The 16,179-nt window shown below is 42.4% G+C and overlaps 1 protein-coding gene across 4 annotated transcripts; it reads right to left on the bottom strand.

Moving 5' to 3' along the window:
* Positions 1-268: 268 nt before the first annotated feature.
* Positions 269-15,530, bottom strand: sec16a (SEC16 homolog A, endoplasmic reticulum export factor). 4 transcript variants are annotated; one of them, XM_067484955.1, is made up of 32 exons: positions 15,396-15,530; positions 11,825-14,015; positions 10,739-11,242; positions 10,470-10,621; positions 10,226-10,314; positions 9,983-10,100; positions 9,518-9,707; positions 9,143-9,326; positions 8,828-8,970; positions 8,633-8,694; positions 8,268-8,406; positions 7,936-8,178; positions 7,757-7,854; positions 7,572-7,653; positions 7,329-7,446; positions 7,118-7,229; positions 6,905-7,010; positions 6,538-6,678; positions 6,323-6,436; positions 5,945-6,146; positions 5,395-5,843; positions 5,203-5,250; positions 4,597-4,761; positions 4,425-4,511; positions 4,251-4,307; positions 4,002-4,122; positions 3,718-3,855; positions 3,455-3,540; positions 3,258-3,329; positions 2,750-2,809; positions 1,843-1,896; positions 269-1,752 (listed from the first exon to the last, which is right to left on the bottom strand). In XM_067484955.1, exons 2-32 carry the CDS (start codon positions 13,943-13,945, stop codon positions 1,678-1,680), a joined length of 6,330 nt encoding a protein of 2,109 aa, XP_067341056.1. In that variant the 5' UTR covers positions 13,946-14,015; positions 15,396-15,530; the 3' UTR covers positions 269-1,677. The 4 variants fall into 4 exon arrangements, with proteins under 4 accessions (XP_067341056.1, XP_067341054.1, XP_067341055.1 ...); XM_067484953.1 differs by having other exon boundaries at positions 10,739-14,015; XM_067484954.1 differs by lacking the exon at positions 2,750-2,809 and having other exon boundaries at positions 10,739-14,015.
* Positions 15,531-16,179: the final 649 nt, after the last annotated feature.

The raw sequence follows: 16,179 nt of genomic DNA, 5'->3' as shown, positions 1-16,179 counted from the left end.
TGTCTGTACAGGCATCCTGCAAAATTTATCTCAATATAACTTAATGTTAGATGCTTTTTGGCTTTGGTAATGTTTATTTAATGTAATATTTAAAAAACTATTTAGCATCACATCTGCACTACTATGAGCAAAACTAGGCAGGAGCACTTTCTTCAAATAGAGAGAGAGAGAGAGATAGTTGTCAAACGCATCTCTAACCCAGTCATTTGAATTTAAACCAAAAAAAAATAAAAAATCATGTAATGAATGAAACAAGTAGACATCTCTGTCAAAGTGCTACAGAGCGCAAAAAATACTTTTATTACCATTTCATTTTTATCTTCTGTATTTACTGGTTTGAGTCAAGGATTTTACATGAGGCATTCTAAACATTTTAAAATCAAACCTGGTATCTAAAAAAAAAAAACAAATATCACTGAATCAAACATTTGAGATGACAAATTATTGAATAATAAAAAAATTAAAATGACAAGCATTTAGAGTACAATTAGTTTGTTCAGAATTTAGGTAAGGATTTATTTGTCTGCAGAAGCGGCCAATACAAATGATCAGATTATGAATCCATGTAACCTCTGGTGAATCAAAAATGCATTTTGTAAAGGCTAATTAAGAAAAATTAAATCCTCTCCACATACACACACACACACACACACACACCTATGCCTACAGTTTATAAATACAATCAGTCTGATATACAAATATTTGGATAGATTTATTTTAAGCAACATTTAAATGCAGTTTCAATCCTGATTCCTACTCTTCTGAAGATCAATGCCTCTTTTTTTTGTTTGGTTTTTAAGTTTCTCAGGAGCAAAACTAAAGCCTGATTTGGACAAAAGTTAGTGATACACACCTCCAAAATGGAAACTTTCTGAGGGGTGAAAGGACATTTAAATAAATATCTCAAATGAGCAGCATCCTAACACTGCAGACTTGCACTCACAACTCTTAGGTTGTGAAGCTCTTGTTAGACTGTTTCTTGTTTTGTCAAACATCTTTCCTTCACTAGAGGGCAACTGGTAAAAACCAAACAATGCTCTACTGACAATTCATTCTCACACGAAATGCTTTCTCCAGTTGACAGACCACCACTGGGGAGTTGCAAATGCACATGTCCAAGTCCAGTATGACAATATTTATTCGAAAAAAAAAAAGGTGCCAATTTCTTTCTATTCGTTAAATATACAATCAATAAAATGTGGACATTTGGACACAAATGGAAACCTAAAACAGGATCTTGCAAGATAATTCTGTTAACAGTGTTGCATTTGAGGGGAATTAAGACAGCTTACAGGGGCAACATAATCATCATACACTAAATAATGCCTACATGAACACACAAGGTTCTGTATGAATGCATCTATGCTGCTGTGTGTGTTAAAAATCATCATTTCTGTGTCTGTTTTGGATGCAGGAATAAGCCCTTCAAGGAAACACCGTGCCTGCTGAAAATGCACCAGCAACAGTTACTGAACTAAAGAAAGAAATGACAGAGTGGTTAAGCTATTTGACAAAGACCGACGTGACATGACACACATTAGATTGTGATGCTAAAAAGACCAAAAAAAAAAAAGTCCTTGATTCCTTAAGACAGAGAGTAGTTTGCCCATGTGCTTCATTACTTCCAGGACATCACTATTCAGCAAGTCTGTTAACACAATCTCTGTAAGATTATGTTTACTTCAGCACTGGGTACTGACGCTGTCCGCCCAAACGACCCGAGCGGAGTCCACCTCCTGAAGGTGCACTTATCTGAAAAGAACAAAAAAAAAAAAAAAAGGATTATGAATTTAACAGAAGGAAAATGAGAGGGTCTTTTGCAATGGCCCAAGAAATCCTTACCTGTGCAAACTGTGAAGGGTTATAAAAGGTGACTCCTCCTGTGGGTGCAGCTCCCTGAGGAGGATGAACAAATAAAAACTCACTACAGTCAGTGCCAATAACCCTACTTCAATGGAGCAGAGACAGAGGGGAGCATACACTCCAAATGCCACACAATATTTTGACATCAATATAAAACAGAGCCCAAGGAAAATTGGATGAGTAATGGTAGGAGGACTTGGATTCACAGTGAGGCAGCATTACAAACCACTGTGTCACTTATTTTAGTAACCATGCAAGCTTTAGGGTGGATTAATGAAGCAATGTGCTCCCATTACTACTTCCTGCAACTGTCTCCAGCATGCTTCAGTCTGATCTTTGGCTCTTAGGTGAAGTAATTTCATTAGTATGAACGAGACGAGCTCTCTGAGGCTGTACCACAGGAGAAAGGTCTGTATTAAGATACATTGTGAGGAACGTACACATCCACACCAAATTTTGATAAGCAGATGTTGTCATATTTCACTAATAAGTACAGATTGGACCTACTGATCACAGGGTTCATCCTCTTTGCACCATGGATCTGCATATGTACTAATGATCAGGGAAGTAAGTCCAATGGTTGTTGAGATATTTCAGCCTGGATCTAAGCAATCAAGCAACCTCTCTGCTATCAACAGAACCATGCTGATAGCGTGGGAAAAAATAAGGAATGTGGTCACTTCAGCTCTTAGTGGTTTTAATTTGTTGACCATTTGCCATTTTGGTTTCATGTTAACTGACATAGTGTTAAGGTTAACAGTCCTGGAGACAGCAGGCAGGTGAGCTTCTAGTGCAAATGGTGAAGCGTGATACTAGTGCTGTGGTGAGCTGGGTGGGTGAGCAGGTGGTGATGAGAGTAGACCATTTGAGGTCTTGCTACAGGTACCTGGTTTAAATGCTGACTCACTTCTCGTGATAAAGAACTCATTGAGCTAGAGCGTGAGAGCTAAAGACAAATAGAGGAAAAAAACAGTAGACAAAAACAAACAAAAAAAAAAAAAAAAAAAATGACAAACCCATGTTAATATTCTCCCATGCACCGAATAAGATCTGTTTCCACTATCCACCAATTCAGAATGAAAATAAATCAATGTTAGAAAATTATGGCTCTTGAAAAGAGACATGGAGAGAATTAGGTTATATTAGCAAATGAAACAGAATTTGTTTTACATTCTATCAAGGCTGTTCATTTAGCATGATTGTGATGAAAGGTATAAGTTGACATGCATGCATTCTGATGTGTTTTCCACACACACACGCAATTATTTAAACTTATTTAGACTCATACATATAAGCAGACTGCAAACGCTGGCTGTTGGTTGTCGAGCATCATGTTTTAGTGGTGGCCTGATGGTATGATGGTACCTACAGCTAACCGGGACAAATTGTCTTACCTCACCAGACTGTGAGCCATCAGGCATAGGGGGGCCCTCTGGTGCAGGTGGTAACAAAGTTGGGTTGAACATCTGAAAAGATTAAAGTGAAAAAGAAGAGACGCTGGTTGAATATAACTTCAGCTTTATACTCCTATATTGCCCCTAATGTCAGATTGCTACACAATCAAAAACAGAATACATTTTGGTAACACTACCTGTGGAGCAGTGCTGGTGTTTTCTGCTGAATTCTGCTCCTGATGCCCTCCTTCACAACCCTCTAGAGGTTGCTGATTGTCAGGAGCTACACAAGGGACAAAGATAACTATTTCATTACCTTCATCTCAAAATTTAAACCAGCACTATCTGTAAACATTAGGAGTGCATATATTAAGACTATACTTATACACGCATGTATTGGCAAATGGTCAAATGTGACCTGTGACCTTTTACAACTGACATAATTTTACATGACACAGACCTGAACTAGGCACAAATATGTTAGCAGGCATGGACATTGGTGCCAGAGGAGCAAAGATGTCCACTGGAGCAGGAGCTAATCCGCTTGGTTTGGCAGTCCTATTGGGGTTTAGCACATCTACATATCTACTTTTAGTGCCTGAAAAGACAGAAACATATTTGAATGGTAAGTGACCAATCAAACTGTAGGTTCGAATGGTAGAGAATGTGTCAGACAATTTTAGTAAGTTTCCTTGATTACTTTTTACAAAACTTCTAATTTATTCCGAGAAGTATTCATCTAACCTGCTTTCCTTGAAAACATGTTGACAGAGGGACCACCACTCATTGGTGGAGCAGATCCTCCAGAGCTAGGCATCTGAGCTATCTTGGGAAACCCAGAGGGAGGTGGTGGAGGGGGCTTACTCTAACATAATAAAAAAAACCAAACAACAGAATGGGTTAATGTATACAGTTAAAGTTGTTCAGTTAACAAAGCCAGCTTGCTTAGAATAAAATTCCGAATTGAAGACCAATTTTAAAACCATTACACACCTCCTCTTCAGGCTCGTTTAAGTCAACCCATCTCTGCTTCTTTTCATCCCAAACAATCTGACAAAAAAAGGACCATCATAACACCATGTTACTGTGTGATATGGAAAAATCATGGGCAAAAATGAGAAAATAAAGACAGAAGAAGTCCAAAAAAAGAACACAGCTGTAACTTACAGATTTGTTTTTGTCATCTGGCAAGTGAGCCTCATTCTTCCCCTTCCTATAGAGCCAGTTCAGCCAGCCACCACCACCACCCCCACTCTAAACGTGAAAGAAAGGAAACGTCAGTAGTGAACATTGCAGGAACACGGATTAAGGATCCTACTGCTCACGTGTGAATATAAACCTTTTTTGGGGAGTCTTTCTTGACTTTCTTGGCTTCTTCTTTGCGGGGCTGCTCAGGAATTGAAGGTGGAGGTGGGGAAGTCTGCTTGAGGGCAGAGTTGCTGCGCTCTCTTCCACCAGAGTGAGTGGACGACTCTGAGGTGGTACGAGAGCGCCGTCCCGTGGCCTATAGACAACAGTTAGACTTCTTAATTTGCCAGCACTGCTAATTATTTCTGCGGCTGTCTTTATTTTTAATTTTAGAAAATTACAGCTACATTTACACAGACAATAAATGGCTGCTCTTTATTTTCACTACAGCTGTCAGTTTAGCAGAACAGGTCTTGACTTTAAATCTAGGAGTGTGAATGAGTAATTTTTGTATACAGGAATGTGAATGGATAACTCGATTGTTGGCATATTCTTATAATAGAGCATTCACTTTCTTTGCTTAACCATCTATAATTAGCTGAAACTGCTAAATGAATTTCTTCCGCTCTGTGCAAATGACTACGACAACATGCTCCATGTTAGTTCTAAAAACAATGCTAACACAAACAAGTCCCGAACAGATTTAAAAAGTAGAAGCCTCAGACACAAAGCAGGTTATACATCACACACAACGCACCATATGCATTGAAGATTGGGAAGTAGTCCTTGATCTCCTTCCAGGACCCTGCGGTGTTTTAAAAAAAGAAAGTGTAATAAACTTTTTAATGCAAAAGCCTGCATCAAAGTAACCAAATATATTGTGATTATAATTACGATTTTTGCTGAAAGAAAGGAAGTAAAGGATCCTCAGATTCAGACAGACACTGACCATGTGAGCCATGTGGTCATAAAAGTCCATCTGAGGTGTGAGGGAGCCTCTGGGTGGTGATGATGGTACTGGTTGAGCAGTGTGCATCTCTGTTGGGGCCTGGTGCTGCAGATCTACGTGTGGCATATGCCCAGGAGAAGGGGGCATGTGCTGAGGCATATGTGTTGGAGGGTGCACAGGTGAATGTGGCACCTGAGGGGTCATATGTGGTGACATCTGGCCTATTTGAGAGGGTGGGCTGCACTGCTGCTGTTGATGAGCTCCTGGATACACGTCTAAGTTCTCAGGTTGAGGCTGGAAGGGAGGAGGGGCTAAGCCAGGATCCTGTGGAGGGTAGCCTGAGAAAATAGTCTGGCCTGGTGGTCCACTGGGGGGAACAGGGTAGAACTGGGGCACATTATTTGAAGGCTGAGGTTGGACCATCCCATCTTGGAGGATGGAGGAGGGAGCTGAAATAAAGTAGAAAAGGTGAGATGGATGCATTTTAAATCAGCTCGTAGTCACAAGAACTTAAAAATGGCACGACGAGAGAACACGTTTGAACACACACCTGGAGGCATCAGCTGTACTCCCTGTGGAGGAGGCCCTGGTAGTAACGAGCTCATTAATGGATTGTTTGGGGTGGGACCATCCACCTCTAGAGGCATGCTGTAAGGTTCAGGTGGACTGGGCTGGTCCATATCAGAGCTGGGGGTGCTACAGTCAAACTGTGTTGGAGTGGTTCTGTCCATATTATATGTAATCACCCCCGTCTAAAAAAAAAGAGGCAAACATTGTTACGATGATACAACTTACCAAAAAGATTCAAAAATATCCAAGTAAACCTTTAAAGTTAGACGTACTACAATTAAAACATTTTTAAAAATGTTTACAGCTAATTTATTTCTACTATCCTATATGCTATCCAAATACACTTCTCAGTCCTCACCCTGATCTGTCCATCTAGCTGTCTGAGGTGAATCAGCCATTCAGGCTCATTGAACAACTCTTGCTCAGGCTTCTCCTTCAGTTGCGGATCGAAGAACTGCAGCTTTTCAGACATCTGTCACAGCAGAAAAATGAAATTTGCCAAAATGCAAAAATCTGTAATGAATAAACAGAACTGGCATAAAAAGAAAGACGCGTAGAAGAGTGAGTGAACACCTGTATGATTTGGCTGATGAAAACAGGAGAGTAGTATAACGGCTGCAGGAGGACATTCCTTGAAATAACTTCACAGTACTGGAAAGCCTGAGCACACAGGCCTGCTTCAGCCAAGCGGCATGCATAGATCAACTTGAAAACCTGAAATGAGACAAAACAGTCCAGAGAACAGTGTAAAGGTTGTATAATGGACATGTGCTAATCGCAAATGTACAATAATGCAAACCCAAGACTTTAGATGTCTGCACAGGTCTATTCAGTACAACAGTGCAATCAATTATTATGTTCTCAGAGCATTTTTGAAGGAGACAAGAATTTTTCTTTGTTAGTTTATTTATGAATGAATAAATGCAGCAGATAAACCTACTTGGAAATTGGGCAGTGAGCAGGGCTGGGAGCCCAGGGATTGGGCATATTCGTAGGCCTCAGTCCTCTGAATAGCCTCATTGGTTGCAAATTGGTAAAAGGGCAAACTGAATTAAAGAGACAAAAAGGTACAGTTATATATGTGGTGCGTTTTAAACAAATGGTATAGTGGCATAAAATTTCAACAGTATGCATGTGTTCATCTGTCTCTAACCTGTGGTTCGAGCCAATAAGAACCATCTTGGTGCTCTTCTTTGTGAAAACTCCCAGACCAACTTGGGCCATCAAGTAGCAGAAATGTGCAGCATCAATCAGCCCCTTGGAAGCTGCCACAACATAAAAAGAGTTGAGACAGAGCGTGGGGTAATGTACTTGCTGTGGAGAGAATGCTGTTTAGTTTAGCACTGATTTGGATGCAATCTTACCCAGTGTGTCACCCATGGTGGTGATTGTGCGTGTATCCAGGTCCAGGGTCTGTGTTAGATTAGACAGCACCATGGCCAGGTGAGGACGCCAATCACCCCACTTTTCCTCGCCACAGCACTAAATAAACAGAAGAAAAAGTAAAAATTAAAGACAGGCTGGACTGCATAGCTACAAATCCCTCAGCATATGTAACTTTTCTAAAACAACAAGTAATTGATGAGGAAACTGAAAGTATTACTTACAGTAGCGGATGCTGGCATCCTCCCTGACATGAGCTGGTACACTGTCTGCAGAGGGTCATTGATGGGCAAGCTGTTGGCAAACCTAAACAACAAAGATAAAGACTAAGTATTTAGCTATCCAATAAATCTATAGAAACAAATTTCAATTAAGGTTCAACTAAGGTATAGTCTCAGCATCTCTTCACCTTGTCATGACACGTGCATGTGTCCTGTTGTCCATCTTACTAGCCAAAAGCAGGGCATGACCCCAGAGACCTCCTTTCATAGCAGCTTCCAGTGCATCCTATACCACACACAAATTGGAAATCAGTCAAGATTTCAAAAGATACTAGTTCAACAAATGACAATAATAGAGTTTTCTTACCTTCTTGCGGCCAAATAGAAGCAGCTCCCTGAAGCGCTCCGTTTCCTTGCCAAAATTCTCTGGGATTGTCATGAAGGTGTCAGATAGAAGGGAAAGTGGCCCAGCTCCTGGCTCTTCCTCAGCTCGTGCCAGTGGTTCATTGGTAAAATCAATCAAGTTGGCTTCGTTGGGACTTTTGCCAGGTAGCCAAACAGAGCGATGCTCCTTCAGCAAGAGGTCGGCGATATCTGTGCCTACCACAGTCTGAGAAATAGAATATGATGATGAGAACGTTTTATACAAGGATACAAAGTCCCATTCCTGATGTAATTTCTGTGTCTCCAAGGTCTTACCCCATTCTGCCTACAGAGCAGCACAATGAAGTCCCAGAGCAGGCGAGCGGAGTCCCTGTCTAGGAGGCTGTTGTCACGAGAGCACTCCAGCGCTTTGTTCTGAGAGAATTTTATCACATCCACCTTGTGGGTTTCCTCCCTGAGAGGACACAAAATGTGACATGGGTTAGTACTGACGAGGCTAGACTAACTAATACTATGTGTTTTTACCTTTTAATGGATTTCTGAGTAAAAAGTGAGCTTGATAAAAAAATTGCCACAAATACATTTTCATTGTATTTGTTGACAACAGGATATGACATAATCCTTTAAAGGTTATTGTCTCTAAGCTATTTGTGATTAAAAAAAGGGTGAAATACACTTACTTAACAAGAGGCCCAGGGAAGGTTCGTAGTTCTGTCTGCTCTAAGGTGTCCTGCAGAATGGTCTGCAAAAACAAACATGATTTGAAACAATGCTTTATACAGCCTTAATACTGTCCAAAAACAATATTTTTGCACGCTTGAATGGCTAACATGGTATTTTAGGTAAACGTTTAGGTAGTCTGATAAAAACCATACCTCCATATTGTGAATATCAACAAGGGCTGGTTGTCCAGCTGAAGGCAGATTGGCTAGGACTTGGACCAGATGACCACCAGGTCCAAAGCGGGCACAACGGTGGGGCATTGTGAACTTCTCCGGGGTTGCAGGACGAGGGGGGGCTAGAAGAAAAATCAGAGCCAGAATTACATTAAAAAAAAATTCCACTCAAAAGTCTTTAAGAGAGTTCACTCTTCCAGGATTTAAAAATGTGCAATAGATGCTTTTTATACAGAACAGAACAACACAAGAATACTCTCGAACTGTCTTTAAACTTTAGTCTTGTCTGCTTACGTTGCTCAGGAGCAACCCACGTGCTGTTTGCAGTGTACTCAGAGGGATAAAGGTATTGGCTATAGTTCTGTGAAGCATCAGCTTGTTTTGGGTACTGTCCGTAAGAGTAGTCCACTGCCAGAGTTGATGCTGTGGTGTCATAGACTGCTGAAACCAAGTCCGGCTGGCTCTTGTATACTTGGCTCTGCAAGAAGGAAGATAAACACTGAAGAGTTAATAAACTTAAAAGCTGACTTAATGTGAAGAAAGAGAGGTAAAGAGCACCGTCTTTTGCTCGGAAGCAGTTGCACCATGTCATGATTTAAAAAAAAAATGTTCAAGAGTGACTCAAGCTGGGAGCCCCTGTATGGCATGCATGCAACAAAAATCACATACCTGTTGTGAATGTGAGCTGAAGCTGCTTCGTCTACTGTGTTGGCTGTGAGAGCTGTGGACACTGTGTGCTGACTGCTCACTGTGGATGCTGCGTCGGTCAAATTCATCGCCGTCCTGTCTCCGATAATCATCATCAAAACTGGGATCATAACCAGGATAGTAACGCCACTGGTCCTCATTGCCATCTCTCCTGTGAGTGTACAGTTTTTGTAAATCAAAATTTTTTTAATGGATCAATTTTAAAAAGTACCTTATACAACATGGCATACAGACCCTGAAACATCATAAATGTAACAAATGCAACTATTTTCCATTTCACACATAATTCAGCTAAAGCTATATGCTCTAACTTCATAGCAAAAAGTTATATAACCTTCTTACACAGCTCTTCCCACTTCCAAAAGCACATAAATGTAATAATTTAACAGACAAGCAAAAGTGATTGTTCAAATGCTTTTTGCATACCTTGCAGGATACATTTGTGGATTATAATAGCTGTCTCTGTAGGTCTCATTGTAATTAGACCAGTAAGCCTGGTCATAGTATCCTCTGTATCGGGGGTCATACTGTCCATAGTTGTATGCTACCCACAGAAAATGTGGATAGCAAGAAAAAGAGACACAGAAAGATTTAAGGAAGAATGATTTTACAAACAATTCAGTCAAACAAAAACAGAAAATTACACAGCTTTAAGTCTGCTGATCATACCTCTATAATCATAGTTCTTGAAGTAATCTGTATAATAGTCATTATAGGCACTTTGGTTTGCCCTCTGGTAATCCTCAGAATAGCCTTGCCTATGAGAGAATTCAAACATAAAACTTACAGCAATCATTCAAACATGTTTTGATCTTAAATAAAAACATTTTAACAAATGCATGACTGAAATGAATACACTTAGAGCAAACCCCATGTAGATAATGCAATGACACAAAAAAACAGTTTCACAGACCTGGATGAGGGCCTGTCAGAGTACTGACTGGCCCTGGAGCTGGGCCGTTCTGGCTGAGGTTCTCTGTACTGGTAGCTTTGATCGCGATAAGCTGTGGCCTGCCCATCATATCTACCATACCAAGGATCTGCGTGACTCCTGTATGGACCATCCTAAAAGATTAAAACATCAAACATGCGTTGATCTTCATGTGCTGTTGTCAATGTGGTAACTCTTTAGAAAAAGTAACAGATGAATATATTTTTATATTATATTTTTTATTCACTTACTTGATAATATTGTTGCGCTCTTGAGTCCGCAAATGGAGGTGGGTACTGGCCAGGAGGATAAGCTGGTCTGCTATCCGGGTATTCTCCATAATTACCATAATAACTTCCATACACCTGCCCTGGCACTGGAGGCGGAGGCCCATAGCCTTGCTGGCCGCCCACAGATGAGGGAGGTCGATGTGGGTCTGCAGGAGCTGGCTGGGAAGTCGCTGGTGGTAATGGCCCTCCAGGCCCTGGAGCGTATGCAGAAGCAGAAGTAGAAGCATTTCCTGTAGCAGGCCCCCGTGGTGAATTCGGATACTGTCCATGGGAATGTTGTGCTCCACTCACCGAAACAGGAGGAGCATCAACATGTCCCTGCTGTGAGGGCTGAGAATCTGATGTCTTAGGAGGTTTTGTTGGTGGTGGCTGTGTGTCTGCAGCTACCTGGGATGGTGCTGGAGGTAAAAGTGGGGTAGATGGGGTCTGGACAGGGGCATTTCCCTGCTGAGCATCTTTGGTGACCTGTAGGTAAAATCCATTACTAGACTGTGGAGACTCATGCAGAGAGGAAGGATGGCCAGATGCTTGGATTTGAGTTTGTGATTGGTGCATAGAAAAATCAAGCAGTTCATAATTTGAAGGCTGATTATTATTAGAGATGGTAGCAGTCACAAGAGAAGCATGTGTTTGAACTTGGAAGGCAGAGTGGCTGTCTCCACCCAATGACTGACCCCTCGAAAAAGGAGGGCTCAATGGCTGAGACTGCAGTGGAGCTGTGAGTTCGGATGTTGTTGCCTCTGTGTTGTCTCGGGTCAGATTCAATGGACCCTGGTTAGAGGCAGGCGCAAACAAGGGATTCTGATTAGAAGCTAGTGAAGGTGGTTGGGGGGTACTAGCACCTTGCTCCTGTGTATGTGATTTCACAGGTGGGGTTGCTTCCCTAAGGCTAAGCTGACTGAGTGCTTGCACAGGAATATTAGGCGAAATCACACTGCAATTTGACACAGGTGGGGCAATCAAGACCGGCTGATGGAGCGAGTCAGATACTAAGAGAGACGCATATCCCAGGTTGCCTTGAGAGTCAGTGTGCTCTTCCTCACTCACCTTAGGTGGGTTCTCTAAGTTCTCTGAGTGCTGCTGTGAAGTCGTTTGGACTCGCTGGGAGGGTTGGAGGTCCAATGGGCCATCCTCTGGGGGTTGAATAACATCAACACTAGGCTCTCGTAAAGGTGCAAGAACTGTAGAGGCAGGAGGTGCTAGGAGGATGTTAGTGCCCAAGCTAGTAGGATCATTATGAGCCCACAGAGTTGTAGCAGGGCTCTCACAGGGGCGATTTGCTCCATAAGCCCGGGATGAAGGTCGAGAGTGAGGAGAAAGAACCACTGGGTGAGTCAGATGAGGTAACCCACCTCCAACTGCAGCAGGCGGGTGATGCCCTGGGCTATAAATGTTTTCCATATTATCTGGTGGCAGCTCCAAGTTGCCAGGTGTAGAATCTGAACACCCTTCTGCTACAATATTAGCCATGTCAACTTCAGCAGGACGCACCCCAACCCCATGTGAGCGGACAGGTTCAAAAGAACTGTTGGCACTGGCCTGAAAGATACCAGTTGGTTTGGGAGGGCTTGGTGTGGGAGGCCACATCTGCTCCAAAGAGCTCTGTTGTGCACTGTTAGCTCCAGCTGGAGAAGTGTCAATCTGCTCAAAGTAGCCTGCAGTGGCTGTAGGCGGGTTAGCATCATCAGTAAGACGTTGGCTTTCCTGCTGAATAAAGGTACCTACTACTCCTTGGTGCCGACGAGAGCCTGTTCCGCTTCCATGGCTCATATTGCTATAATTGGATGACGCACTAGCAGACCTCATTGGTCTTGGAACAGAATCTGGAGTTTCCAAGTTAGGCCCAGTTTCAAACTGGTCCACTCCATGGGAGGCAGTAGCTGCAGGGCTGCTATGCATTTCACTGGGTAATACTTCCTGGTTTGGGACACACTCCAAATTCTCTACAAGGTCATACGGGGACTCAGGGAGCCTCTGTGATAAATGACTGCTGTTTTGAAGAGAAGCTCCATGATAATCCAAAGGAACATCAGCATGCCCACTGTGGGCTTGTGGGCTGTTCTGCTGAAAAGATGTGGGGATACCATTCACTGCTTTATTTTTCTCTCCAGCCAGTGTTTCTTCATTTTCCACATCATTGTCTTTAAAGAACAATGTAAGTGTACCAGACTCTTGTGAGTATGGGCCTGGGTCAGGGGCAGCACTAAGCCCGGGTCCAGTGTTGGACCCATATACAGATCCAGCAGAGTCAGGCTGGGGAGGAGAATTGCCCAGTCCAGTCCCCATTTGGTGGTAGCCTGAGTCCTGGGGGGCCGAACTCTGACTATAATAACTCTGAGCTTGTAAGCAACTATGTTGCTGGGATGGGATTGGATCTGGGAATTGAGAACTAGGGGCTTTTACAGGGACCTGGGGGTGTCGAGGTTGTGTTAAAGTGGTTGGGGTGTTGTGGTGGGGTGGTGGGGTGTGGGAGGGGTACATCTGGGTGTGTGGAGGTATATTAAAAGGCTGTGGTTGAGGGTCACTGGTGGGCTGGAAGTAGTTCTGAACAGATGGAGGGCGACTTCCATGATCAGGAGCCCACTGGGATGAGGAGGTGTTGGAAAGAACTGGCGGGAATGGTCCAGACTGATGTGGCTGTCCTTGAAATTCCTGGACAAAAGTTGTTTGACTAGAGACTGGGGGTGGGGGCACAGGTGGTGGCTGAGTGGCCATGGCTGGTGAGGGTTCTCTTGAATTAAAATATCCCTGTTCAATATGGGAGGGTGCATATCCTGCTGGGGTTGATGCTTGAAAAACTCCAGGGGCTGCAGTATTGTGAGGGTTGAAAAGGGTCACTCCTGGAAGAGAAGATGTTGGGGCAACAGGAGGTGGTGGATTCAGTGTCTGTGGTTGTGGAGTCAACCCTTCACCAGCATGAGAGTAGATGGTGTTAGGTGGGGCTTGCATGGGTGGAGGGTTATTGTTTGGTACTGCTGGGAGATCACCTGCAGCCAAAGGAGGAGGGGGTCTAACAAGTGCAAAGGGGTTTGTCAAGGGTTGGGTAGCCGATGGGACTGTTGCAGTAGCTGCTGTATGCTTGAAAGGCCTGGTCCTGTGGAACACGTTCGGCCCAGAAGGTGGAGGGCCACAGGCTCCTGGAGGTCCAGCCCACGGTGGGGGCTGCATGACTGCAGAGCTAATAGATCTGAGGACCAGAACGTTCTAGCGTCAATGAAGAGACTTGTGTCAGGGGAAGCTGGGTAAAGGAAAGGAGAGAGGGAGTGGTTAACAAAAAGCTACACATCTCTAAAGGAGTTTACCACACCTATATTTGCTGTAGCAGTCTACAAATCTATGTAAATTAATCTAACAACGTGGCAATTTCTACACGAGCAAGTTGCTGTTAGACATAAATGCATAGCATAGGTTTTCGTAGGTTAAAAACAATATTAACAACAACAAGGATAAAAATATCTTATGAGAAAACAAATTTCTTTTTGATCATAAATACCATTCTAAAATTATTAACACTGACACACTTGCAGCTGCAAGTACATTTACAACATTTAATGCACATCAGAAATTCTTAAGGGCTTATTTGAAAGGCACCTGCCTTTGGTTCCCAGGTCAGTTTAAATAGGATAGCTCCTAAAAACTACTGTCAAAAGTGTTGATCTCATTATGGACCTTTTCTGAACAAGAACGTTTAAATGAACAAGTGTCAAATAAACCCATTGTAAAATGTAATACATTGCTTGCTTTCTTGTTAGTTACTGGAAAGGCTTTAATCAAGATTGCGCAAATACAAAATACTGGAACGAAAAACCGCTGACTGTGCCCTGTGGAGATGATTTTTAAATATCGCATGCAAACAATATGCAATTGTCAGTCGGAAGCTAACACTTTTTACACATTTTCAATATAAAAGAAGACAGATCGATAACAGGCTCAACTAGCCAGTAAGTCGTCTTCGTTAGTTAAGTTGATCCTATGTTATCACACTGGGTTATAACGTTACATTAATCAAGAATCGCTGCAAATCCGTCAGCTAGCTAACGTTAGCGGCACCGACGTGCCAACTTATTGACATCAACATGAACTGAAACTGAAAAGTTGAGCCCATGGCAGTACACGACATAGTCTTCTGAACTTTAATCGACACTTGTCAAAACCTCGCCGACAGAAAACAATGTGTGGTCTAACACGGCAATAAGTTAACGTTACACATTAAGCACTCTACAAGGAAGGGTCTGTGAGGGCTTGATGCAACAGCTAACGCTGAAGCTACATTGCTATACATGCCCTCAACGCCATACTCAGCAAAACACTAATATCCACAGTCGCCTGATTTTCTCCTACTCCTAAAGACTACCCTAAACAGATGACTTATTCTCTTTGTAATATCCAACACCATCCGGGGCACACATAGAGCAGTCACGGCTCGCTGTCCACTCGCCGAGCATTACTTAACAGGTTCACTGCCTGGTCAGCTAGCATTAGCACGAGTGCTTAGTTAGCATAGCTTGCTAACTAGCCTGTCCTAACAACGGGGATAACAGTTACCTACCGGCTACAGACACTAGATTTAAACATCCAAAGAGAAACATTACTAATGGTGGTATAGTTTTACCCTTACCTGATGTTGGAAATGTGTCCAGATATAAATAAATTCTTACAAATGTACAGGGCAGTAAGCCTGACCCACCGCTGCCATCTTCAATGAACACATCCTACTAGGCTACGTGTACAAGCAGCGTCACAGGCCAAACAACAATTGCGTCATCACAGGGCCGAGCTTGTTAAAGGTCCTGTTTTTGTGGCTTGTTTAATTGGATCATAATACCGAACCGTATCTAAAAACATGCTTTTTCTCGCAGGGGTTTTGCTGATATCTGATTTGATGATGAAAATCCCTCTTTTTGGAGATATTAACGATTTAACTTATGACACTTTCAATTTCCACATTCACAACGCTAAATTCTTGACTTGAGGGACAGCAGCTATTTGTTACAACTTTATTTATTATAAAAAGCCTCTGATGAATAGACGAATTCCACCCCATCTGAAAATTAGCTTCAAAGGAAGGGACAAAACCCAAAATGATCCTACCTTTTGTACATAGTAATTAACATCTTGCTTTTTCCTGTTTTTTAAATGACCAACTGGAGTGAAGTGATGGGTGGTAAGAGTGGAAAAGTGAAAGTCTAAGATGGAAGTAACTCACTCAGTACAACAGTCATCCATGATCCAAATGAGTGGCAAAAATATTCTGTGCACTCAAGTCGATGTTTAAAAATCAACAAATTTTATTAAATATGGGTAATACATAAAGCTATACACCAATGGAATGAAGTGAAATGTACATACAGTGTATTAAGCCCTCGTTTCAAGATTTTGAATATTTTATTTTCAGTCACCAT

Source organism: Channa argus, chromosome 18, assembly GCF_033026475.1.
Source record: "Channa argus isolate prfri chromosome 18, Channa argus male v1.0, whole genome shotgun sequence".
Classification (NCBI taxonomy): domain Eukaryota; kingdom Metazoa; phylum Chordata; class Actinopteri; order Anabantiformes; family Channidae; genus Channa; species Channa argus.
Note: the sequence above shows the minus strand (reverse complement) of the source record. Positions and strands in the feature narration are given on the sequence as shown.